The sequence below is a fragment of the Prionailurus viverrinus genome, chromosome F1 (genome assembly GCF_022837055.1).
Source record: "Prionailurus viverrinus isolate Anna chromosome F1, UM_Priviv_1.0, whole genome shotgun sequence".
Lineage (NCBI taxonomy): Eukaryota > Metazoa > Chordata > Mammalia > Carnivora > Felidae > Prionailurus > Prionailurus viverrinus.
This window is the reverse complement of record NC_062577.1, coordinates 30,180,206-30,206,900: the sequence shown is the minus strand read 5'-3', so window position 1 is coordinate 30,206,900 and position 26,695 is coordinate 30,180,206. Positions and strand designations below refer to the sequence as shown.

At 41.0% G+C, this 26,695-nt stretch overlaps 1 protein-coding gene and 1 non-coding gene across 7 annotated transcripts in view; one reads left to right on the top strand and one right to left on the bottom strand.

Annotated features, from left to right (window-relative positions):
- Nucleotides 1–26,695, top strand: part of HHAT (hedgehog acyltransferase) — a 306,739-nt gene that overhangs the window by 34,846 nt on the left and 245,198 nt on the right. For all 6 annotated transcript variants that reach the window (XR_007148118.1, XM_047840389.1, XM_047840391.1 and 3 more), the window contains exon 4: nucleotides 18,320–18,433. Coding sequence is in view for 5 of the 6 variants with exons in the window: in XM_047840389.1 (XP_047696345.1) it covers nucleotides 18,320–18,433 (114 nt within the window). In the remaining variant the exon portion in view is untranslated. The remainder of the gene's footprint in view (nucleotides 1–18,319; nucleotides 18,434–26,695) is intronic.
- LOC125155912 (U5 spliceosomal RNA) lies at nucleotides 3,082–3,198 on the bottom strand. Its single transcript, XR_007148420.1, has one exon. It is a non-coding gene; the product is annotated as a U5 spliceosomal RNA (small nuclear RNA).

The window sequence follows — 26,695 nt, the reverse complement described above, 5'->3', positions numbered from 1 at the left end:
CTTACTGTAAAGGAACACTGGTCCCTCAGCAACATTGGCTTTGTTTCATGTGTGTAAATTCTGGTGGGTTTAGAGAGTTTAGGTTTTTCACCTCATTTTTGTTAGGCCATAGCCTCTCAAAGATGATGCCAGTGTCATTATATATCTCTGCCTCCCTCCATCTGATGGGAACAGATTAATAAGCACTTGGGCTGTGCGTGAGAACTTTAAGCCTATCCTTATTAACAGAAAATTGGATTTTATGCAGCTTTGCCCCTTCACAGAGGGGCTGCTCAGCAGAGGCAGATTCTTGTGCTCTCTGCCAGCCCCTCCAGGCAGAGAGAATGTGGGCTGAAGAATCTCCACATGGTGGGGCCAAGAAACCCACAGCCTGGTGATGGAAGGAAGGTTCACGAGCACACGTTGGGCTTGATTTCCCTCTTGTTAACATAAAGAACTCCTGCGTCTTACCTGTCAGTATACTCTTATCTAGCTTCATCCCAGCTGGATTTCCTTCTTGATGTGTGGCAGGATGAAACTGAGGTGGTGGTGACACAAAGTCTCTGCCTTGTGTCCAAATGGGATCTGCGATGCAGATGGGTACACATCACATTTGCTCATTCACTCTGAGCCTACAGGCGCCCTGCTCTGCCCTCCTCTCTCTCATATCCACTAGTTCATAGAAAATATTGTTTCATTATAAAGGCACTTGAAGAAGCCAGGGGAAATAAGGTAAAGTTAGAACCAAGAGTTTAGCTCCGCAAAACTAAGTGTGTGTGTGTGTGTGTGTGTGTGTGTGTGTGTGTGAGAGAGAGAGAGAGAGAGAGAGAGAGAGAGAGAGAGAGAGAGAAGGGGAAAGGGAGAGGGATGAGTAGAAACAGGGTGTTTCCCATGAATACTTAGACCTTGCAGTGGGGAAATAGGTTTTGAGCGAGAAATTTCTTGGCCACAAAGCAGTCAGTTTACATGTGACTGTTTACTTACCAACTGCTTTGGGGCCCAGGCTGCGAGAGGTGCCAGAAGCTGAGAAGTAAGAGGTGTGGTTTCTTTCCTTAAGTTGCTTACACCGTGTCTGAGAATGCCAGGCTGACAGATAGCTTTAACAGGGCTGCTGCTGTCTGTGTTTAACAAAGGGGAGAGGCCTCAAGCAAACTGAACAGATACCAGTAATATACAGCCAGGACAACTGGCCCTATTTGTGTGTCCTGCCTGAAAATTGACCCTAGCATTACACTTAACACAATGTTTCCAGGCGTGTGAGTGTCTCTTGTTAGTATAGCCAAAAATTTCTGGGAGAATTTCTAACCTTGGAATGGCCAGAGAAGGCTCCCTGGAGGAGGCAGATTTGAGCTGAGGCCCTCCCTGGAGGGCCATGCTTTGAACTGACCCAAATCTGCTTGGTGGTTCAACAAAAGTCAGATTCTTCGGTTTTACTCTTAGTAGTTTCCAGCAGGTGGAGGTGGGTAGCAGTTAAATATCTTCCTGTCCCACAACTTTGCTGCCAAGTAGTATGTTCTGGGAAAAGAGTCTGGATGTGAATTGTGCCATGTGTGCAACATTTATTAGTAGGCAGGTGCCAAACTTCCCATTAAACCTGTTCCTGAAAGCTCGAGAAGCCTCTGCTCTCTGACTTTAGGTTCTCCAACGAGCCCCTTGCAGGAAGGATTCATCCGAGGCTGAGGCAGCCCTACTCTATGGTTGGGAGCAGACGCCCTGTTGAGTCTGATCAGGGGATAGTCTTAGGAAGTGAAGGGACATAGAACTAAAGGAGGGCTAGACTTAGGGCCATTTTCCCTGAAGCTCTGGGTGCTGGGCTTTTTTTTTTTTTTTTTTGAGGGATGACTTTTATTTTTATATTTGAAGAGAGAATGATGATTTAATTCGCAGGGCGTTTTAAATGATGGGTCAATAGTACTCCTCCAGGGACACCCGGGTGGCTCAGTCAGTAAAGCATCCAACTCTTGACTTCGGGTCAGGTCATGATCTCTGGGTTTGTGAGCTTGAGCCTTGCATGGGGCTCTGTGCTGATGGTGCAGAGCCTGCTTGGGATTCTGTCTCCCTCTCTCTTTGTGCCTCCCCTGCTCATGCCCCCCCCCCCCCCCCGTTTTCAGGACTGAACTCACTATCCAAGTACTCTGAAGAGGGGGCCACTGGCTGAGGGACTGTTGTGCCTCATCCTTATGAAGAGTATTAGAGCCCGAGAAAATCTCTAACCCACCATATATATTGAACACCACTTCTTTCACTTATAAATTATTTATTTCTAACATTGCTTATGGTAATAGACTCTTAGGTGTGGCTTTAGATAACGATATTGGATATTATTTGAATTGCAACCATCTGGGACTGGATTTCCGATTAGAGCCCTTCACATGCCAACTCACTCCTTCTTTCCGTGTTCTAACGGAATTCAGAGAGAAGCAGCAGATCCTTCTAGCCTAGGCAGTGTGAACTGCGGCCTGGAGCTGAAACTCGGGCAGAGATGCGGGGAGGAAGGGAAATGCTCCCTTCTCTCAGTAGTTTCCTAGAAGTAGTGCCTGTCAGCATTCTTTAAAAGGTTATTGCCTTTTAAAATCATGACATCACAGTTGGTAAGTCTCTGTTAAAAGAAGTTAGAAGCAACTGCAGGGTGAGAGTGAGATCGAGATTGTGGGACTTGTGGGCGAAGATGTAAATAAAGGTGGGGGTGGGGGTTAGTTATTTCATCATTTGGCTCCCAGGTTTCATGAAAGCAAACCTCAGACCAAATTCTATCACGCAGACGTTTATTAGGCAAGCAGAAGAAATCAGTCCCAGAACCCTATGAAATCCTTTTGGAGCTTGTGGTACTGTGAAATTATATAGAGAGGGATTCCAAGCTATTTGTCACTAGAAGACCTTTCTAGTAAACTACTCACCCTTAATCATACAGTGAAATGCTTCTATCAGGTAATGTCCCTAATTAGAATCTTGCTATTTTAGAAGTCTGCTGAGTGTCACTTTGCTGACACTCAACATAATGGCTTTTAAAGTTAGCAAAAGGGAAGATTTCACATGTTCTGTAAGGATTTACTTCTTTCTCTCCCTCCTACAAGACTGGTCTTTTGTTACAACAACTGATACAGCCTTACACAAAGCAAGGCCTCAAAAAATTGTCCAAAGACTCAGAATTGTTTCTCTCCACGGAAATCTTTAGTAAAAGGCGAAAGATTTATTCGATCTGAAGAGAAACCAGAGTATGGCTTTGGGTTGTCAATCTTACTAGTCCACCAACCACAACTCCTAGTTCACTGATGGTGACTCTTTATCCATCAGTACTACTTTCTACCCAAAGTTTGTACAAGAAATTCTGTAAGTATGCTTCTCATAGTTAGAAATATTGAGTTGGAAGAAATATTCTTTTAAATGTGAAAAGACTGTACTCTATGAAGGGTACTATGGGATGCAAATGAGAAGCCTGAGTCATCCACTTTGAGAGTGTGCAACTAACTTTGTAGTCACTGCTGCTCCTGGAGCCACCATTAGGGGGCGAAGCAGAAATCTGTCTATATGCTTTGTCCTGGTTCAACCACAGAAACTAGTTTTAGCCCTTTTGTATATTGGGACTTTGAGTATGGTTCCATTCCTTTCCTTTTCTATCCCCTAACCACCAACACAAGCAAGATACACAACCACAAGATACAGAACCCTCTTGCTGCTTCTTTCTAATCACACCCATCCTGTTCTCCCTGTCCCTAACCCATGGAACCAGTTACATTTTCCATCTCATAATTTTGTCATTTTGAGAATGTTATACAAATGGAATCATATAGTATGTAACCTTTTGAGACTGTTTTTTTTTTTCTTCCACACTCTAACATAACGTCCTTGAGATCCATCAAGTTATGTGTCTCAGTAGTTCATTGCTTTTCACTGCAGGGTGTTAGTCCATGATGCAGATGGACCACACACTGTTGAACCATTCCATTGTTGAAGGGCATTTTGGCTGTTTCCAGTTTGGGGCTATTATGAATACATCTAATGTGAGTATTTGTGTACAGGTTTTTGTGTGGACATAAGTTTTAATTTCTCAGGCATAAATATCTAGGAGCTTGATTGCTGGATTGTACGATACAGGTATGTTTACTTTTGTAGAGAGCAGCCCAAACTATTTTTCAGAATGGCTCTACCATTTTACACTCCCACTAGTAATACATGAGATACTTAGTTTTTCTGCATACTTGCCAGCATCTGGTATTATTAAGACCCTAAATATTAGCTGTTGTGATAGCCGTGCAGTGATATCTCATGGTTTAATCTGCATTTCCCTAACAGTGATGTTGTACATCTTTTCATGTGCTTGTCATTTGTATATTCTCTTTGGTGAAATACTGTTCATGTGTTTTGCCAATTTTCCACCTGGATTGTTTATTTTATTTTTACTGTTGAGTTTAGAGAGTTCTTTATATAGTCTAGATACTAGTCCTTTGTCAGATTGGTGGTTTGTGAATATTTTTTTTGGTCAGTAGCTTGACTTTTCATCCTCTTAGGGTCTTTCACAGAAGTCCAGTTTAGTAATTTTTTTTTTCTCTTGTGGATTGTGCTTTCGGTGTCATTTCTAAGAACTCTTGGCCTAGTTGTATGGCTCATAGATTTTTTATTTTTTCCCCAGATGTCTCATAATTTTGCATTTTACATTTAAATACATGATCCATTTTTAGTTAAAATTTTTTTTAATATTCTTAAGTAATATCTTCACCCAACGTGGGACTCGAACTTACAACACTGAGCTCAAGAGTCATATGCTCTACTGACTGAGCCAGCCAGGCACCCCAAATTAATTTTTATCTTTGCTTCAGTAGAGGCTTATATATTATTATGTTTTTTGCTTATGGATGTCTAGTTGCTACAGCACCATTAATTGAAAAGACTATTCTTCATTTCATTGAATTGTTTCTATACCTTTGTCAAAAATCAATTTGCCAGGGGTGCCTGGGTGGCTTGGTTGCTTGAGTGCCTGACTTCCGCTAAGGTCATGATCTCACAGTTCATGGATTCAAGCCCCGCATCAGGCTGTGCTAACAGCTCAGATCCTGGAGCCTGCTTCAGATTCTGTGTCTCCCTTTTTCTCTGCCCCTCCCCTGCTCGAACTCTGTCTCTCAACAATAAATAAATTTAAAAAAATCAATTGGCCAGACTAGTATGGCTGTATTTCTGGGTTCTCCTGTTCCATTGATCTGTGTGTCTGTCTTTCCACTGATGCCACATTCTCTAAGATTACTGGTAAGTCTTGAAATCAGGTAATCTTTCTAATTTTATTCTCTTTCAAGATTGTTTTAGCTCATTTAGTTCCTTTGCCTTCCCATATACATTTTAGAATAAGCTTTTCTATGTCTACAAAACATTTTGCTAGGATTTCAATAGGAATTTTGTTAAAATGTTAGATCAATTTTGGGAACACTTATGTCTTTACTACGTTGACTCTTCGAGCCCTTGAGGGTAGCATATTATTCTATATACCTCTTTTGATTTATTTGTGTTTGTAGTTTTTAGCATACAAATTTTATACATGTTTTGTTAGATTTATACCTATAATTTATACCTATAAAATTCCTTTTTTTTAACACTTAAAATTGTTTTTAATTTTATTTTAAATTTAAACTCTACATTCGGGGTTTGAACTCAAAATCCCAAGATCAAGAGTTGCATGTTCTTTTTTTTTTTTTAATATGAAATTTATTGTCAAATTGGTTTCCATACAACATCTAGTGCTCATCCCAACAGGTGCCCTCCTCAATGCCTATCACCCACCCCCCCCTCCCTCATGAGTTACATGTTCTACCAACTGAGCCAGTGAGACACCCCTAAGTGTTTAAATTTTGAGCAATTATAAATGGTCTTATAGTTTTAATTTCAATTTCTATGTTAATTGCTAGTATATAGAAGTATAATTCACTTTTATATTTTGATCTTATATCCTATGACTTTTCTGAACTCATTTATTATAGGAGGTGTTTTTGTTTTCTCCCTTTTTTGATTTGTCAAGGTTTTCTACTTGGACAACCAAATGAGGATAACTTTATTTCTTAACTTTCAATCTGTATAACTTTTATTTTCTTATTGTACTGGCTAGGACTCCCAGTATTATGTTTAGTAAGAGTGATGAGAGTCTACATCCTTGTCTTTTTCTTATTCTTAACCATTCAGGCTTCACCAATAAGTTTGATGTTTCTGTATATTTTTTGTAGATATTCTTTATCAAGTTGAGGAAGTTCCTCTCTATTCCTAGTTTTCTGAGAATTTTTATGAAAGAGCATTGAATTTTGTCAGATATGTTTTTCTGCGTCAGTTGATATGATCATGGGATTTTGTTTCTTCAGAATATGTTAATATGGTGGGTTACTTTGATTGATTTTTCGATATTAAATCAGCCTTCTATCCCTGGATAAACCCACTTGGTTGTAGTGTATAATTTTTTTATACATTGCTGGAGTTCATTGGTTAATGTTCTGTTTAGAATTTTTGTGTCTATATTCATGAGGGATATTGGACTGTAGTTTCTCTCTTTTGGTACTGTTGGATTTTGAGCAATTATATATAGTCTTGTATTTTTAACTTCAGATTTCATGTGTTTATTGTGAGACTTGCAAAATGTGTTAGTGTTTCCCTCTTAAAAAGAACATCTTTAGATGTCTAATAGAATTCTTCAGTGAAACCACTTGGGACTAGAAATTTCTTTTTAGGGAGTTTTTAAATTATGAATTTAATTTTTTTGGTAGTTGAAATGATATATTTTGTATTGGGTGAGTTTTGGTAGTTCGTGCTTTTCAAGGAATTATTCTATTTTATCTAAGCTGTCAAATGTATATGGAGTTGTTCATAATATCCCTTATTAGCCTCAGTTTCTGTGGAGCTTGGTGATATCCTGTTTCATTCCTGATATCTGTAATTTAGGCTGTCTTCTCTTATTCTTTCTCCATTTGCTAGAGATTTGTGAACTTGATTTTTACAAAGAACTAGCTTTTCATTCCGTTGATTTTTCTGTTTCCTTGATTTCTGCTCTTATCTATGGTTCCTTCTTCCTGCTTACTCTGAGTTTATTTTGCTCATTTGTTAGTTTCTTGAGGTGGTAGCTTAGAGTTTTGAGACTTTTACTCTTTTTTTTTTTTTTTTTTAAATTTTAACATTTATTTATTATTGAGAGAGGCCGAGCATGAGCATGGGGCAGGGGGGAGGGCTATTTAGAATGGGTTATTTAAAAGTATGTTGCTTAATTTCTAGGTGTTTGGAGATTTTCCTGTTATCTTTCTGGTACTGATTTCTGGTTTGATTCCATTGTGGTCAGAAAATACACTGTGTATGATGAAATTCTTTTAAATTTGTTGATTTGTATTATGGCCCAGGATATAGTCTATTTTAGTGAATGTTCCATGGATCTTTAAAAAGAATGTGTGTTCTGATGCTGTTGGATGGAATGTTCTATAAATGTCGATTAGATCCTGTTGGTTGGTGGTAAGTTTTCCTGTATCCTTGGTTTTTTTCTGTCCAGCAGTTTTATCAACTGTTGAGAGAGAGGGGTGTTGAAGTCTTCAGCTGTAATGGTGGATTTGTCTTTCCTTTTCTGTCATTTCTTCATGGATTTGAAAGCTCTGTTATTTGGTACAGACACATTTAGGGTTGTTATGTCTTCTTGTCAGATTTACCCTTTTATCATTATTGAATGATCCTTTTGAGCCTGGTGATTTTCTTTCACCAAAGTTGTCTTGATCTGATATTAATATAGTGACTGCTGCTTTCTTTTGTATGGTGCATCCTTTTCTGTCCTTTACTTTCAGCCTACCTGTATTTGAAAGGAATTTTTATAATTTATTTTTCAGTTTATTTTGAGAGAGACCACGAGCTGGGGGGAGGGGCAGAGAGAGAGAGAGAGAGGGAAGGAGGGAGAAAGGGAGAGAGAATCCCAAGCAGGCTCTGCAGGGTCAGTGCAGAGCCGGATGTGGGGCTCAAACCCAAGAGAGTATGAGACACAACCTGAGGGGAAATCAAGAGGTGGATGCTCAACCGACTGAGCCTCCCAGGCGACCCTAATGTGAGTTTTTATAGACAGCATAGATTTGGATCATTTCCTAAAAATTCATTCTGCATTTTCTTTTCATTTTTTAAAAAAAATTTTAACACTTATTCATTTTTTCAGAGGCAGAGAGAGACAGAGTATGGGGGGAGGGGCAGAGAGAGGGAGACACAGAATCAGAAGCAGGCTCAGAGCCCGTTGCGGGACTCGAACTCAAGACTGTGAGATCATGACCTGAGCCAAAGTTGGACGCTCAACAGACTGAGCCACCCAGGCACCCCTGCCATTTTCTTTTAATTGGTATATTTAATTTGATTTGGGTTCATTCAGCATCTGTAGGTTTATGCCTTTTATCAAATTTGTGTGGTTTGTAGCCATTATTTTAATTTTTTTTTTCAGCCTTACATTTTTTTCCTTTCCTTCCAGGATTGCAATGACATGAAAGTTACATCTTTTATAATTGTACCACAGGACTCTGAGGTTCTGTTTATTTTCTAAGCCTATTCTGTTTCTCAGATTGTATAATTTCTATTGACCTATCTTTAGGTTCAGTGATTCTTTTCCTATGTCATCTGCTCTATGAAGCCCATCTGTGGGTTATATTATTTTGTTTATGTCATTCCTCAAATCCTGAGTTTCCTAGCCAGGCTGCTTTCTTCTTTTCATCTTTCAGAGTCGTCTTATGTTTGTTTTATAGTTATATCCAGAGTTTTTAGCTATCCTTAATGGGAGGATTAGGGAGACATGGGTTTATTATACAAGGGTGTGATACAAGATACATGTGAACGTCACATGGAAGAAGTACATAGGCGGGATCTGTGGAAGGGGTGTGGGGCTTCCATGCCCTTTCCAGGAGCGCCCTCTCCCAGCACCTCCGTGCATTCACCAACCCAGAAGCTCTGTGAACCCTGGTACTTGTGGAACTTTGATGGAGGCTTCCTCACCTAAGCATGAACATTCATTTGACTTCCAGCCTGCCTCCCCTCTCTGGAGAGGGGGTGGGGCTGAAACTTCCAAGCTTCTAATCATGGCTTAGTCTTTCTGGTGAGCAGCCCTCATCTGGGAGGCCACCAAGAGTCACCTTATTACAACAAAAGGTGTTCCTCCCAACCAGAAAATTCCAAGGGAATTAGGAGCTCTGTGTCAGGAACTAGGGTCAAAGACCAAGTATTAGAACAAAAAATGTTCCTATGCTCTTATTACAAGAAATTACAAGGGTTTTAGGAGCTCTGTGCCAGGCACTGGGAGCAGAGACCAGTATATGTAATTTCTCTTTCACAGGGAGGTGTCTCTTTGAGAGCTTGGGCAGCTAATGGGCAAAGGGGACAGATAGAAAAGGTGTGTGGGAGAACCCTTCATATATTCTGCCACTTCCCTGGTCTTTCATGCAGTGTGTAAAATTCAATGAAAAAAATGGTATCTGGGATGATGAAGACTTGCCCTCCTGTACCCCCTGGAAAGATGACAAAAATGTTTTTCTTTTTTATCACTCATATCTTTCTTTTAAAAAATGTTTTAATGTTTATTTTTGAGAGAGAGATAGAGACAGGGACAGAGCACAAGTGGGGAGGGGCAGAGAGAGAGAGGGAGACATAGAATCTGAAGCAGGCTCCGGGCTCTGAGCTGTCCGCACCGAGCCCAGTGAGGGGCTCAAACCCATGAAATGCGAGATCATGACCTGAGCCGAAGTTGGATGCTTCACTGACTGAGCCATCCAGGTGCCTCTATCCCTCATATCTTTCTTAATTGGCCTTCTTACCTGAAGACTTGACATTTGGGGATTCCACCTGGAGTTCTAGTTTGCTAGTTTTTGCCCACTGCAGGGATGTTGTGTATTAACTAGTTTTCTTGTATGTATGCAAACTTCCTAAGCAGAAAGCAAATTCTCCGAGTGGGAGGGCCATGTTAGGGGCCAAGGCCCTCAAAGGTTGGCGGACCATTTTTTTCTTCTATGTTACTGTGATTCCTGTTGTATTTTTGGTATTCAGGAGAAGAGATGCTAATAGAATGCATGATTTATTAGAGTTTGTAGCTGGGAAATCATATGTTAATAATTGGCTGTCCAGCCATCCTGTTCTATTACTTTTTTGTCATGATCCCTAACTTATTTATCAGCCTTATTACTCATTTACAACTCATTTTTCCATATACTTGGTAGAAAATATAGTGTTTTTCCAGTTTGAGAGGTGTGGAGAAAGGAATATAATTTTTATAAAGCCTTGACTTCATACTAGAATGTACTATTTGTTCTTAAAAATTTGATTCTTTTTGTTAGCTCCAGGAAGAAAAGGAGAAATATAGAGTAGACAAGGCAGAGACAGAATCTTTACATGTTTGATCAAGTATATGCATAAGTCCTGAATACTCGGGAACAACTTCTAGGAAGTAGGTAGGTAGAGGGGTAGTCAGAGAATGTTACTGAGTTTAGGTTGTTAGTTGGGTTGAAGAGATTCGAAGAATTTAAGTGTTCTTGATTTAGTTAAGTCATCTTGAGAGGCTTTTTCTTCTGCAGAACATCCGTCTGCCCCCATTATGCCCTGGATGGATTGTGAGGCTTAGATCATGAAGGCCAGTTAAGAGACTGGGAATGACACACAGTAGAACCATTGTAGTTTACGCCAGCCCTGTCGATGGATCCCTATCCTGTGAGTATCTTCTTTACCTGTGGAGGCCGGTAAAGACATTTAAGCAGAGACTTTATTATTTACAGAATAAAAAATTTGGTAGGGAAAACATTTTATCTTTGAGGAAATGTTGGTTGGGGGAAGAGTGTCTCTGGAAATTGTGGGCAGTAAAATAATTTTGTTCAAATTGTTTTAGAAATAGCAAAGCATCTGTTGAAAGAGAAAACTATTCCAATAATTGCTAAGTGAATCATTAGCCTGAGTTCATTCAGAGAGCAGTGCTTCTTCTGTGCAGAGTTCCTACATATTAGTCCTTTTTTCTTCTTCTTCTTCTTTTTCTTTCTCCTTTGGAAATTTATAGGCCATTAAGGTGAGCTTGTTGCTTTTGAACGTGCAGGGAAACATTTCTGGATTCAGGTATCTTATAAAGGTTTTCCCTGTTCAGAGGTGACTTGCTCAGTGTGATTAGGAATTGGGTCTTGAGGTAAATAATATGAACATAATGCTATGTAGGAAATAGATACACAAAAGTGTCTAATGTTTCTGTTATATTTCTTTTTTTGGTGAAATGCTGGATATGAGGGTAAGGAAAATAGTAATATACAGTATATTCAGCTCTCTGTTGTTTTCTCTGAGAAAAAGAGAGTTATGGTAATGAAAAATACAGATTGGTAAGTAAGGTAGATCATTTTCTATTTGGTTTTGAAATATATAAACAGATGCACTTGTGAATGTGCAACACTCATTGCCTTCATTATCCAGTTCTAGAACCCCTTGGACCGGCTAGGCTAGTGTTTTGCTCCATTTCATTTTCCTGCAATAAATAGACTTATTTTGGAATAGTTTTCTTTAAAGTGAATATTCTCTGCAAATTGGTGCAGCCGCTCTGGAAAACAGTGTGGAGTTTCCTCAAAAAATTAAAAACCGATCTACCCTATGACCCAGCAATAGCACTGCTAGGAATTTACCCCAGGGATACAGGAGTGCTGATGCATAGGGGCACTTGTACCCCAATGTTTATAGCAGCACTTTCAACAATAGCCAAATTACGGAAAGAGCCTAAGTGTCCATCAACTGATAAATGGATAAAGAAATTATGGTTTATATACACAATGGAATACTACTTGGCAATGAGACAGAATGAAATATGGCCTTTTGTAGCAACATGGATGGAACTGGAGGGTGTTATGCCAAGTGAAATAAGTCAGGCAGAGAAAGACAGATACCGTATGTTTTCACTCTTATGTGGATCCTGAGAAACTCAAGACCTTGGGGGAGGGGAAGGAAGAAAAAAAGGGAGGGAGCCAAAGCATAAGAGACTCTTAAAAACTGAGAATAACCTGAGGGTTGATGGGGGGTGGGAGGGACAGGAAAGTGGGTGATGGGCATTGAGGAGGGCACCTGTTGGGATGAGCACTGGGTGTTGTATGGAAACCAATTTGACAATAAATTTCATATTAAAATAAATAAAGTGAATATTCTCGTAGTGGCTTCTGTTACACAAGTAGAACTGGATTGCAGTCAGGAGAAAAATCCCTTCCAAAGTATGTTGATCAAGGTTCTGTTCCAGACAACAGAATCCACCCTGGTCTGCTTAAGCAAAAAGGAATGTATTGCAGGGATTTAAGGAGATTTTAGAACAGTCAAAAGGACTGCAGGGACAGGCACGAAGTGAACTTCCAGGAGCAATTTCCAGAGCAAAACTGTGGCTGCTGCACAGGTCCCAGCCTGAGTGGACAGTGCAGCGAGTGTGCTAACCAAAACTGCCAACCCTCCGGATGGACTGACTGAACCCTGGAGTGTCCACTGATGGTGCTGCGGAAAAACAAGGGCCTCTGCCACTATACTTTCAGAAGAGTCTCCCAGCCTGCACATCTTTATGCTCTTATCAGAGTCATTGTGTATTTGTTCATCAGAAGCTGGGGCACATGTAGACATGCTAGCTGCAGGGAATTCTGGGAAATGTAGGTAATGTAAGGTTGTTGTTGTTGTTGTTGTTGTTGTTTTTTGCCTTCTGACCTCTAATGTATAGGAAGTCATGCTAGAAAAGGGTTGGAAGAGTCGGCCATACAGAGCCGACATTTTATTTTGAGAAGAAGGTAGGATGGTCCCTTTCCCCTGGCATTCCAGATCTTGCAGCTTTTCTGAATGTTCATGTTTCCCTTTGGTTAACCATGGATTCACTTCTCTTCAGTCCAGTTTCTAGAACCTTTCTGCCTTCCTTTCTTTTTAGTGGGTTTGTGGGGTCTTGAGCATGTCAACTCTCTCAGATTTGGCCTGTGAGTATCTCTATCTGTTTCAGGATATGCAGCCTGAAAACTCTTGAATTTGTGTTTCTGGGACTATCAGACTAAAATAGTTTATTGTTTATCTATACTTAACAAATACATGCATAGCACAAAAACATACACGGTACTAATCACTCTGTGGGAATCTCCATCCATCCTCCCTTCAGGGCTCCAGAGAAGCATGGAAATGAATGTCAGATTTAACTCTGAGTCAAGTAGTTGAACATTCTAGCTGAAGATTCTGGAGATGGATGGTGGTTACAGTTGTGTAACTGTGTAAATGTACTTAATGCCACTGAGCTGTGCACTTACAATTTACCATCTTAACTATTTTTATGTTATAGGTATTTACCACATGAAATATGGGCCTTGTGGTCTAGTACCTAGGGCTTTAAAATCAGCCTTTGTCATGTATTTGCTCTTGGACCTGGGACATAGGATATGTAGCCTCTCTGAGGATGGTTGACTTATCTTGCTATGGGCAGAATCCTACGACATAGTAAATATACTATAGTAGTTTCTACCCAATCTGGGGAAGAGGGCAGGCTGGTGGACTTTCTGGAACAGAGCAGGTGGACTGTGTGGAGGCCTGGATTGGTTATTGGGGGGGTGATGGGAGATCAACCCCTCGCCAGAATGGTGGGTGCTCAGTCAGCAGTCTATAGACACTCTATTAGTAGTGTCTCTTTCCCTTGGTCTGGAAAGTAGCTTTTTTTTTTTTTTTAATTTTAATGTTTATTTTTGAGAGAGAGTGATAGAATGAGAGTGAGAGAGGGGCAGAGAGAGGGGGAGACACAGAACCTGAAATGGGCTCCAGGCTCTGAGCTGTCAGCACAGAGCCCCATGTGGGGCTTAAACTCACGAGCCATGAGGTCATGACCTGACCCAAAGTTGGCTGCTTAATGTACTGAGCCACCCAGGCACCCCTACTTTTTTTTTTTTTTTTTTTACTCTCTTAAGGGCATCTTAGACATCATGCTAGTTTAGCCTTTCATTTTAGACGTAGAAGGCTCAGATCCAGAGAGCCTAGTGACTTACCCAGGTTTGTGCAGGAGTAGAAATGAACATAGGCTGATTTTAGGGATGCCTGGGTGGCTCAGTCAGTTAAGTGTCTGACTTCAGCTCAGGTCATGATCTCACGGTCCATGAGTTTGAGCCCCGCGTCGGGCTCTGTGCTGACAGCTTGGAGCCTGGAGCCTGCTTCGGATTCTGTGTCTCCCTCTCTCTCTCTCTGCCCCTCCCCTGCTCATGCTCTGTCTCTCTCTGTCTCAAAAATAAATAAAAACATTAAACAAATTAAAAAAAAAAAGAACTTAGGCTGATTTTACTCCCCCACCATTAAAAATTTTTTTTAACGTTTATTTATCTTTGAGAGAGAGAGAGACAGAGTGTGAGAGGGGTAGGGACAGAGAGAGAGGGAGACACAGAATCTGAAGCAGGCTCCAGGCTCCCAGCTGTCAGCACAGAGCCCGATGTGGGGCTCGAACTCACAAGCTGTGAGATCATGACCTGAGCCGAAGTCAGACGCTCAACCGACTGAGCCACCCAGTCACCCCTCCCCCATCATTTTTAAGGCTTGCCAAATGTTGGGCATACCTGATGCAAATTTGGTTAAGTCAAGGTTACTTTCAAGAACTTGCCATTTTTCTCCCTAGAGAGAAAATACATGAATTGACTATAATAAAAAGTGCTCCAATAAGTTATGTTATAATAAAGGTGCTGGAATTCAGATGTGAATGATAGGGACACAATGAGGTCCACCTGGAAGAAGGAAGAAGACCTCACACTTGAGCCAACATCTTTGTGGTTATGGTGGTATTAAGGAGGTACCCTCTCGGAGGCAGTTTGGTTAGTAGGGTGCATGTATGTGCGCGCGTGCGTGTGTGTGTGTGTGTGTGTGTGTGTGTGTGTCTGGGTGGATTAGGGAAGTCCAGGTAGAGTCAGCACAAGTAGGAACATCTTGGAAAAGGACTTCATCTTTGGTAACAGATAGGTCTGTGTTTGAAATCCAGCTCTCCCCTCTACTCATTATGGGCAAATAATTTGTCTATTCAAAAAACTTGAAGGGTTGTTATGAGGTTGTTAGAAAACACATACCCAGAATGGTAGTGATTTACATGAGAAGGAAAGGTCTTATTTATACAAGTGTATGTGTTTGAATTACATCACTGTGACCTCTCTTGTTTTACAGTGGATTTGCAGTGTCTTGATTGCGGGGTGTCAGTGTTGGTGATGTGAGTTCCCCAAGGGTGAGGAATACACAGGTTTTCCCACAGGGCCTAGGATAGGACTCTGCTCTCTGGATGGGGAAAGAAGCAATTAAGAATACCAGGCCCAGGCCCTTTCTTTTGTGAAGAATAGGAAAGAGTGTTTCACCAGGAAGTTGGAGTCACTATTTAAGAGATGCCTAGAACTGTCATGTGCTTTTAGGTTTCTCGGTTTTGCCTCGTTGCAGATTGAAAGTATCAGAATGAGTAACTGTGCATGCTAACTTACTTAGTTTAAAACATGTTGAATTAAGGTGCTCAGAGTTTCCGACAGTGAGCAGGATGATGGTTGTTCTGTTGGCAAATATTAGCTTTAGTGTGTCCCTGCCTGGGAATTGTATGGGGTGGGGTGCACTGTTAAGGATCCTCTGGGGTGACGACCATTCAGGTGGAAGGAGGCATAATAAGTGATCTTTGCTACTCAAAATATGGTCCCTGGGCCAGCAGATATCATCACCTGGGAGCTTGTTAGAAATAGAGAATCCCAGGCCCCATCCCAGAGGTGAGATGCTGGGCCAGAATCTGCATGTTAGCAGGATGTGTAGATGATTTGTGTGCACACTGAAACTTGGGAAGCACGGATCTAGAAGATTGGATGTAGATTACTGTTCCTTGGAGTTTAGTCTCCCCTTTCTCTGTGGAGGAGCCTTCCTGGTTCTGTCTGACTTGAATTGATCCCTAGTTTATGTCTGGCTCACTTAGAGACCTGAAGAAGAGTGTTTTAATTGACTAAGAACTGCAGGGTCAAGAAAGGAAGTGGAGGAAGGAACAGAATATGAAAAAATTGTTCTTAATTTGAGGCTTTAACATTTGCCTTGAAACGTGTGATTGAACTCAGTATCTGTAAAGTTTTTGCTTATAAAAGCAGGTGAGTCAACATTTTTCTTACCCAAATCATCAACCACTAGTTATTGGCCATCTTGTTCCATTCATTGGCTCAACTTTTCTGTCCGATTATTTCCTTAGGATAGACATGATTTCCTATAGGTAAATATGTTAAATGGAGAAGGATAGACATGAGAGAAATGTTTTTATTTCCTTTAAATGGATATTTTCTGCAAAAGAATTAATGATGAAAGACCCTAACTTTTGTTGATGGGGTTTTACTAGCACAGGGTTTTCAGTAGGCCTGGGCCTTCCGTTGGAACACCAAGGTCTTTTTGGTTTCTTACATTTTATGAGATACCATTTTCCCCCTAGAAAGTTAAAGTTGGAGAAGCTTTGAAGCATTGGTAAGCCTGGGGTTCTAATTTTAAAGTGTTATTCTTAGTGTTTAAGAACACTCTTTATAATGAAAAAAGGTAGGATATTGGAATATTTTTGAGGGGGGAATTAAAAAAATTCAGCCTTGACTTTTAGCGTCTCTTTGCCTGTATCCTTGTTACAAAAGCGGCACTTTCCCAGCATGGCATCATCACGTGACCTTTGAGCTTGTTTGCATTCATTCATTTAATTGACTCATCTGGAATTTTTGAGGTGAGGAAATGAGCTTTGGATCAGGGATTGAGAGCCAAGGTAAAGGTTTGAGTTCTCTGCTCTGCTGCTGCCTGGCCATGTGGCACGTGCACATCTTGGACCCTGTCATCATCTCTGAATGGAAAGAATTGGACGAGACCCATAATTTTTATGGGGATGGGGGCTCTACGAGCAGGTTGTCTATGGATCAGGATCTTGAGTGTGAGGAACACGTTTTATTTGATGATGTACAATACTGTATTCATTTGGAAAATGGAAAAACTTTTTTTTTTTTTTTTAAAAACAAGTGGCACATTGTAAAGCAGGATACAGTCTTGCTGGTTAACATAGGATGAGAAGTACATGGAACTAACAGTTGGTGGCAAGTAGCAGTTTTTATTGAGTGCAGCATGCCAGGTACTGTTTTAAACTTTCGGTATGCATATGTTCTCATTTAAACTTCACAAACCCCTGGAAGATCAGTACTGTTATCACATGAGCAGATAGGTCAGAAAGGTATAAAGTATCTCACTCAGAGTCATCACAAACAGTATATGGGTAGATCTGGGATCTAAACCAAAACAAGCTTATAACCTTGGCTACGAGGTTTGCTACCTCTGTATTCATAGTCTGATATGAATCAAGATAAATTTTATCTATGCTTTACCTTCTGGAAAAAGAATTTTTAAATGTGTAACTGGTATGAAATTACTCTTCAATCCTTAGGTATAAAAAAAATCATGTATTTTCCTCCAAATCCAATTAAAGTTCCATTTGCAGAGACTGGTGAGTTGTTCCATATCAATAGTCACTCGGGGATTCCTTCCCCACCCATACAGTTGGGCTAGAAAATCCTGAGGATCTCAAATCCCCGCTTCATCATTGAGATGCTCATTGGCCAAGCGTGCATTGCCCATTTTAGAATGGCCAATCACTGTTTGTTCCCTCCATATTTGAATCAGCTGCCATGGTCTCCCTAGGGCTCCCAAGGCCAAACCAAGGTTTTTGGATGTTAGTCCCCAGCTATTCATACGTAGTCTTACCCAGAAGTTTTCACCTGCTTCTGCCAGGGAGCTGCATGGATACTGTTCCTGGTGCATGTCTAGATATGGGGTGATAATAGACACCTACACACAGGGTGTTAATGGACACAGAGCTTCCTGAAGGGAAGTATATCTTTCTTTCATCCTTATCCTATGGAGAATTGGTTAATTTCATTCTCCTGCCCAAATTGACAGCAAGACTTAACACGATTGACCTTAAGCAATTTTATTAGCAGCCAATTTGCATTTCTCTCGTTTGCGTGGCTAACCTGAGATAGTGCAAGCAATGAACTGATATTATCTATGTGACACCGGGTACATGAATTGAATTCTTTAAGCCTCTGTTTCATCTTTTATGAAATGGGAATAATAATGGTTTTTGTTCCACAGAGGGTCCTGGGGGATCAGCTCTGAAAAGACACTGATTCGGAGAAGGGCAGTGAGACCAGCCAAGCTGGAGGGAAGGGTACAAGCTGGTGGTGTTGTGGCAGTGCTGGGGCTGGGAATGCGCGCATGTCATTTGGAGTTTGGACTCTCGTTGTCCTTCTTTCTGGTTGTTTTATTAACTGGAGTTTGTGTTCTGCCTAAGATGTACCAAAATCCCTCGGATAATCTCCTGTTTTGCTCTCTTTAGGACCCAAATGACTTTGAGTGGAGCTTCTGGATGGAATGGGGAAAACAGCAGCTGGTGCGGTTTCTGCTGGGCCACATGGCTGTGTCTCAGGTGGCCGGTGTACTTGCAAGGAAGGTATGATTATGTGCAGCATTTCCTCTTATGCCTGTTTCTTTGCCTTTTGAGAGGAAAGAGTCCTGAACTGGGAATCAGGAGATGTGGATATTGGCCTTGGGAGTCTGGAAAAGATGAGAAAGAATTGCTAATGATCAATAAGACATTTATGGTAAAGATCTCATACATTCTTATCCTGCATTTGCTTCCTCCAGGTTATTTTTAAAACCATTGAATATGAAGGTTTTAGAATAAAACTAAGATCATACCTGATCAAATGATCGTATTGAAAAAACACCGATTAGGGGCGCCTGGGTGGCTTGGTCGGTTAAGCGTCCGACTTTGGCTCAGGTCATGATCTCACGGGCCGTGAGTTCGAGCCCCGCGTTGGGCTCTGTGCTGACAGCTCAGAGCCTGGAGCCTGTTTCAGATTCTGTGTCTCCCTCTCTCTCTGCCCCTCGCCTGTTCATGCTCTGTCTCTCTCTGTCTCAAAAATAAATAAACATTTAAAAAAATTTTTTTAAAAAGAAAAATCACCGATTGTTGAGGACAATGTATAAGTTCAGGAGAAAGTAGTGAATGATATCACTAAATGGGAATCATTTCAATGTGGAATACTTTATGCCACGGTAGCTGTTGTAGATCAGAATTCCAGTAGTATTTTTTTATTCTTGCCCTGGCTTGGAGTGGAGAACAAGGGCTACTTCAAAGGGGATGTTTGAGAAGTGCTTTCACAGGAGGGAGGATTGAAAGCCTCTTGATGGGTTTAGCTCCCAAGGGATCTCAGACGCTGCCTGGAGGATCTTTCTGTCGCTGAGGGGCCAGGCTTTTGTCCAGCGTCTTCTGATACACGCTTCTTGACTCTGTAGATTCCCCAAGTGAAAAAAAATGAATCTGTGCTTGGAAATCTACATAGTAAAGATGACCCGACCAAAAACTGACTTGGAAGTCAGCCCACAGGAAACGTTTGATTCTTAGAGGTTCATGGGGGTCTTCTGTCAAGAGACAGAAGAAGCAGGAGCCTCTGGGCACAACAGACCACAGTGTGAGGCTAAGGAAAACAGGGTGTCGTGTGGTTACAAACGTGTACCAGACATGGGCTATTTTTTAGCTCTTTCTTGAAAATCGGTGCTTTTTAGGATCGTGTCTCATCCTGGAAGATAGGAAATTCCAACGACACGTTAACTTTGTTTTATTTATTTATTTATTTATTTATTTATTTATTTATTTATTTATTTATTATTAAAAAAAAATTTTTTTTTTTAACGTTTATTTATTTTTGAGACAGAGACAGAGCATGAACGGGGGAGGGTCAGAGAGAGGGAGACACAGAATCTGAAACAGGCTCCAGGCTCTGAGCCATCAGCCCAGAGCCTGATGCGGGGCTCGAACTCACGGACCGCAAGATCGTGACCTGAGCTGAAGTCGGCCGCTTAACCGACTGAGCCACCCAGGCGCCCCACATTAACTTTGTTTTAAATGTGATACTGATTACTTTTTTGTACCCAAGTGGTTCCCTTCTTCTAAAATGGCAAAAACTTCACTGTTATATGCTGCCAGATCTTCATACATTGAAACATTTCATAGAGCTTTCTGAGCAGACCCAATAGTAAATAATAATTTTTTGGGTGTCCCTAAGCTAGTAGCGATTTTAGGTACCTAAGCCCTCATTAATGGGTTTCTTTTCTTCCACAAATTTCTGTTTGGTCTTTTTTTTTTTTTTTTTTTTTTTTTAAGACTTCAAGTTTTCTAGAGATTTAACATTTTTGTGTCTAACTAAAATTTCTCTGCCCACAGACAGATGACTTATTGCCCCAGGTCTCAGTTTTCCCATCTGTGAAATGAATAGCTTACTACCTGTCACTGTTACTTGTGTGAGGGAAAGACAAAGGATGTCGAGGACGATCTGTGAGATGTGTCCACTCTTGCTACTGCTGCCATGGTTGTGGGTGAACTGCAGTGCAGGAGAGGAGTACGAGATGACGATGATGTGTCGGGTCTTTGGCTTTCTCACTGATTAGGTTTATAACTTTAGGAAAGCTTTTCACGGCAGGACTTTAATTCGTCATTTTGTGTAAGGTAGGGGTGGTAAGAGAGCATTATTATTTTTTTAACCCCCTTAAAAATGAGGAGCTTCATTTGTCATAAATGTCATTAAGAAGTAAGGGTGTAACATGGAGAAAACAGGACAAAGAGAAAGCACAAAAGAAATGGCAGATAAATAGATCAGTAGTCACAATCAATATAAATGGACCCAGTCCCCACCCATACCCCCCAGAAAGAGGTTGCCGGACTGGATAAAAGAAAAACAAATAATGGCTCAGTTGGTTAAGCGTCCGTCCGGGTCTTGATCTCTGTTCAGGTCATGATCTCACAGTTTGTGAGTTCGAGCCCTGCATCCAGTTCTGTGCTGATGGCTCAGAGCCTGCTTGGGATTCTGTCTCTCCTTCTCTCTGTCCCTACCCCGCTTGTGTGTTCTCTCTCTCTCTCTCTCTCTCTCTCTCTTTCTCTCTCTTTCTCCCCCTTTCTCCCCCTCCCTCCCTCCCTCTCCCTCTCCCTCTCTCTCAAAATAAATACACTTAAAAAAGAAAAACAGAAGTAAGGGAAAATAAAGAAATAGAGTCCTGAGATGTGCTTCTTAGCAAGATGTACTTAAAATGGAAGGACATGGAAAGTTTGGTAGGTAAACAGATGGGAAAAGACATTCCAAGCAAACCTAAGACTCCCCTGTCCACCCATATACTGGTGTGGTTTTATTAATAACCGGCAAAGAGCATTATTAGTGACAGAGGATTATTGTTTAATGATACAGAGTTAATTCCATTAGGAGGGTGTTACAATTCTAATTTTGTCTGCTTTAGTAGATGTAAAGCAAAAGTTGATCAGTACCATAAAGATAGAAAAGTTTATGGGGCACTTGGGTGGCTCAGTCAGTTAAGTGTCCAGCTCTTGATTTTGGCTCAGTTCATGATCTCATGGTTCCTGAGTTCATGTTGGGCTCCTTGATGACAGCACAGAGCCTGCTTGGGTCTTGCTGTCTTCCCCCCCCCCCCCCCCCAAAAAAAAACCTTGAAAAAGTTTGATTATAGGGAGAGGTTTTAACATAATTTCATGACTAATATATCATTTAGAAAAACAAGGAAAATATAATTAATGAGCTTGATATAAGAAATATATGTAAATTATTATATCTAACAACTGGAGAATTCACAGAATATTTATAAAATTTAATGACATATAGACCATACATTTCAACACCTTTCAAAGTATTTTCAACAAAATGTCAAAGTATCTGTTCTATATAGGTTACTCTCTTTAATCCCGGTGCAATTAAGTTTGGAAACTGGTAACACGAGATGACCTAAAAACTCTAACTCATTTAGAAATTAAAGAAAACATACTTTTAAATAACTTGTAGGTCAAAAAGAGATCATCATACTAGAAGTTAGAAAATAGTTAGAAATAAATGAAAAATGCTACATGTATCAAAACTTGTAGGGTGTGGCTAGCATGGTATTTAATTGGAAACCATAATCCTACACATTCCTATTAAGAAGAAAGGCTGAAAAATAATGAGCAAAGTACATACAGTTTAAGAAGTTAAAGAACAGAAAAAAGGAAGGAAGAAAACAACAAAAATAAAAGTAGAAATTAATGGTAAGATTGGTCAAGGAAAAAGAAAGTGCACAAATAACCGATATTAAGTATGGAAAAGCTGATGAAAAAATAGAGTAAGAGGATATGTATTTTGCACAACTTTACACCAAAAATCTTGAAAACTTTGGCAAAGCAGACAAATTGCTGGAAATATAACTTACCAAAACTGACTCATGAAGAAATAGACCAAATAGTTACTAAAACCATGAAAAGAAATTTAATCACTAGTCAAATCTATTTAAGAAAATACTAGTAATCAGGGCGCCTGGGTGGCTCAGTTGGTTAAGCGTCCAACTTTGGCTCAGGTCATGATCTCATAGTCTGTGAGTTTGAGCCCCGCGTCGGGCTCTGTGCTGATAGCTCAGAGCTTGGAGCCTGCTTCAGATTCTGTGTCTCCCTCTCTCTCTGCCCCTCCCCCACTCATGCTCTGTCAAAAATAAATTAAAAAAATTAAAATTAAAAAAACACTAGTAATAAACCAATTCTGCCAAACATCCAGACACAAATGACTTAAATCTTAACCAGGCTTTTTCAGAAAAGAGAAAAGGAGGAAATGTATATTTAATGAAGATAGTATAAGATTGGTACCAAAATCAAAGGATATGCCTTACCAGAAAGTATGACTTACAAAGATATAATAATTAGGACATTGTTGTATTGGTACCAGGATAGACAAATAGACCAATGGAACAGAATAGAGTTTAGAAAATACCTATGCATAGATGGAAACTTGATTTATGACAGAATTGGCATTTCATATCTATGTGGAAAAGATGAACTGTTCAGGGGTGCCTGGGTGGGTCAGTTGGTTAAGCGTCTGACTTCAGCTCAGGTCATGATCTCACGGTTTGTGGGTTTGAGCCCCGTGTAGGGCTCTGTGCTGACAGCCCAGAATCTGGAGCCTGCTTTGGATTCTGTGTCTCCCTATCTCTCTACCCTTCCCCCACTTGTGCTCTGTCTCTCAAAAGTAAATAAATGTTTTAAAAAAAATTTAAAAAAAGATTATTAAAAAAGATGAACTGTTCAGTAAGCAGTGCTGACCTAATTGTTTAGCTATATTAAAAAGAAATGAACACTTAACTCATACGACACCTAATCCTTTTCAAGGTAGATTAAGGATTTAAAAAGAAAAAAGCATATAACTTTTACAAAGTGTGATCTAGACTATCTGTTGATATTAGGGTTGAGAAAGATTTCTTAAGACCCAAAAAAATACAAAATTGTAAAGGAAAACAATTGATAAGCTTAACTACATTAAAATAAGAACTTCTCAATGTATAATTATGTGTAATCCTCAGTGTATAATTAGTGTACATCTTTGGATGTAGCCAAAGACACAACGAAGAAAGTGAAAGGGCAAGTCACTAATAGAGTTGTTTGCAACCTGACAGAGGATTAGTATTTGGAATATATAAAGAAATTTCCTAAGAAAAAGACAAATCACCCAATAGAAAAAAATGGCACAAATGTGAAAAGGAATTTGCAGAAGAGGAAGCATAAATGACCAGTAAACTTAGAACACCTGTTCAACTTTTTTTAGTAATCAAACTGTATCATTTCCTACTTTCCAGCGTAGCAAAGACAAAACAAAAATCCTGATTGTAACCAATAACAGCTACCTGAACTCATACAGAAAGGTTGTGCATATGTATTGGTACAGCTTCTTTGTAATATATTACTTCAAAGAGATGCATAGCCCAAGGCTACTAGTGCTACTTCTGACATAGTCTCTGGAGAAACTCTTTTTGCCAGTCAGGGGGCAAGTCAGGCCATTCATTGCAGTGATTGATGTTTGTAATGAAGAACCAGAAGGAATCCAGGTGTCCGTTATGGGGAAATGGAGGAATTATAGTGAACGTATTCCATGGAAAGGACTGAATCATAGCTAGAATTGTCAACATGGATGAATTTTTGGATCACAACATTGAGCTAGTAATAAGGCTAGTTGCAGAGGAATCCATCAGATAAGATCCCATGTTTATAAAGCTCAGAATTGTGCAAAACTAAATGATACATTCACATATATGCTTACAAAGATGAGATTACTGTTAAAATTCGGGATAGTGGTTATGTCTGGTTGGGGTGGGAAGTGGATAGAATTGGGGGGAATGCAGGCCCACCCCTTTTTTCCCCTTTGACAGTTTATGACTTGTTTTAATTGAGGTATAATTGACATATGCCCAGGACCCTCTAAAGCACTGATGTAGCCTTGTCTTATCTTAAGCTGATGGTGGGTATGCCAGTGCTATTTCATTATTCTTTATACCTTACAAATCTTATAAACGTTCCTTTCTCTGTGTTTGATTTTTGATATACTGTAACTGGACATGTGGAAGAGTGAAGTGGGGCAGAAGGAGAGCTGAGGGTGCCTTGGGCACACTGAGTGTTTCATCTCCTGCCCTCCCTGTGACTCTTTCATATGCACGGAGACTGACGTGGCCATGTCGGATTGGTCTCCTTTGCCTCTCACTCTTACTCTTGCTATTTCTTGTTTGCTTTCTACAGATCAGTGTTTTCTGTAGCTTTTTTTCATTGTCACTACCCCTGTTCCTCCAGAGTCTTTTTACATAAAACTTTTCCCGACTGTGACTTTCTTACTGTGAAATTTTAATACCACAGATATACTGTCCGTTTTATGTACTATATGCATGCCTGTGCTTTGTGCCTAAAGAGTGATGTTTTCTTGTCTTCAAGAACCAACTCCCCCCCCCCCCCCCCGCCCCAGGAGATCTAGCCCCTTGGAGAATTTAAGATGTAGATTAACTTTAGGAATGCTCTTGACTGGATGCTCCTCCCTCTTTCCAGACTCCCTCCATTTTTAGTTCCCATTTGCATGGACCACCATCAGAAATCTACCTAGGTTAGGATATAGATGTTCTTCCGTTTAATTTGCTTGTTACTTTGAGTTGAGACTCTTTTTATCTTAGGCAGTTTTCAGAGTAGTTGTGGGAAGGACTTGGGTAAATCCCAGCTTTGCTGCTTTCAAGCCACACGTGTTAAGTGAGTTAGTCAATAACTTTGAGCCTGTTCATTTGTGCAATAGGGATGGTGCTGCTTGCTTCTTGGGGTGGTGGTGAGGGTCTGATGTTTTTCAAGGTTATGCTTGTATAAGATAAAAGCCAAGTACATGGTGGCTGCTGCTGTGGTCTGCTGGTATTTGCTGTGTGCTGTGACTGGTCTGTGTGTGCTCCCGGGAGCAGTCACCTCTAGGGTGTTCAAGGGAGGAAACAACTGTCTTGAGATTCTAAAGCCCCTGAGGGCAGAGGCTGCCTATTCAGCCATACCTATACTCTGCCCATGGATGTCTTTCTCTGACCCTCTTTCAAGCTTGGGTTGTTGGGGGAAAGGATTGAGAGCCACAGCTCTTCCCCCTGGGAAGTTGGGTGAGAACAAGAGGGGACCAAACACTGATCTTGATTGTGGACCTGATGTACTGGTGGGTTGGGATCCTGGGAGGAGGAGTGGGCACCTGTGCCTGGGGGTGTGAGGGAAGACCTCCCAGGAGGTGCTCATGAGCTGCAGTTTGAAGGAAGTGGAAGGGTTTGCTTCTTTTGGCTTCTGGCATTTCATTACCAGGCCCAGGGGGACAGGTGGACTTTACATCCGCAGAGCACATCATATGCAAAGTCAGGAGGAGGTGTTCCTTGCAAGTGTGCACTGAGTCATCTGTGTGTGTGTCTCTCCCATCCCCTCCTCTCAACCACAGGCTTGCTTTGTGCGACAGCCAGTGGGCAGGGTTCTGCTTGTGGCTGGGGCACAGTGCTCTCTTTGTCTGAGTCTGCTTGGCCCTGATGTATAAGTATGAACCACAGCTTTGGCCCCATTAGCTTTGTGCTTTCACCACCTGGACCGAGTGTTCCAGATGGTCGATGTTTTGGGGACTTACGGTGGAAGATTTGGGCTATACTTGTCTTTATTCCCCTGTTTCCAGAGGCGCCATGAGCTATGGACAGACAGCACCTGCACAGATGGCATGTTAGTATGTCTGCAGTTCTCCCTGGCCCAACCTCTAAGCCTTCAAGGATGCTTCCCATCTCCAACTACTATCTCATCTCATCTCATCTCATCTCTTCCTTTGGTGGCCCAGCTCCTCCCAGAGAGAGGCAGATGAGGTTCAACAGTGTGATTTCTTTTTTTCTCTTCTGTTCCCTTCTCTTCCCTTCTCTTCTCTTCCCTTCTCTTCTCTTCCCTTCTCTTCTCCAGGACAAGTCCTAAAACTTTCCACTGAGCTCCTTGGACAAGGTTAAATGCCTTTTCTCTGGGCAGGGCTTTCTCTCTGGGTTTTGGCGAGACTGGACCAAGGGCCGGTACCCTGGGAGGGGAGGCTGAGTAATGGCTCTGAGCTTTGGCTGTGGGTTTGTTATGATTGGATTGTGTGTTGGGTGGGTCAGACAGTTGCCTCCTTTCCTGAACACCCCTGTGGCCTTGCTACCACCTGAGACATTGTGTTCTCTGCCCTCAGAGCTAAAAATATCCCTGTGTGAACCTTTTGAGAAGGCTGGCCTGGTGTGGGGGCTGAGGGTGGCTGCTGTTGCTAACCACAGAGCGACGTTTTCACTGTACCTCTGACTGGCAGAACCCACATCATTAGCACCGGGCCCTGACCAGCTGAGCTCATCAGCCACA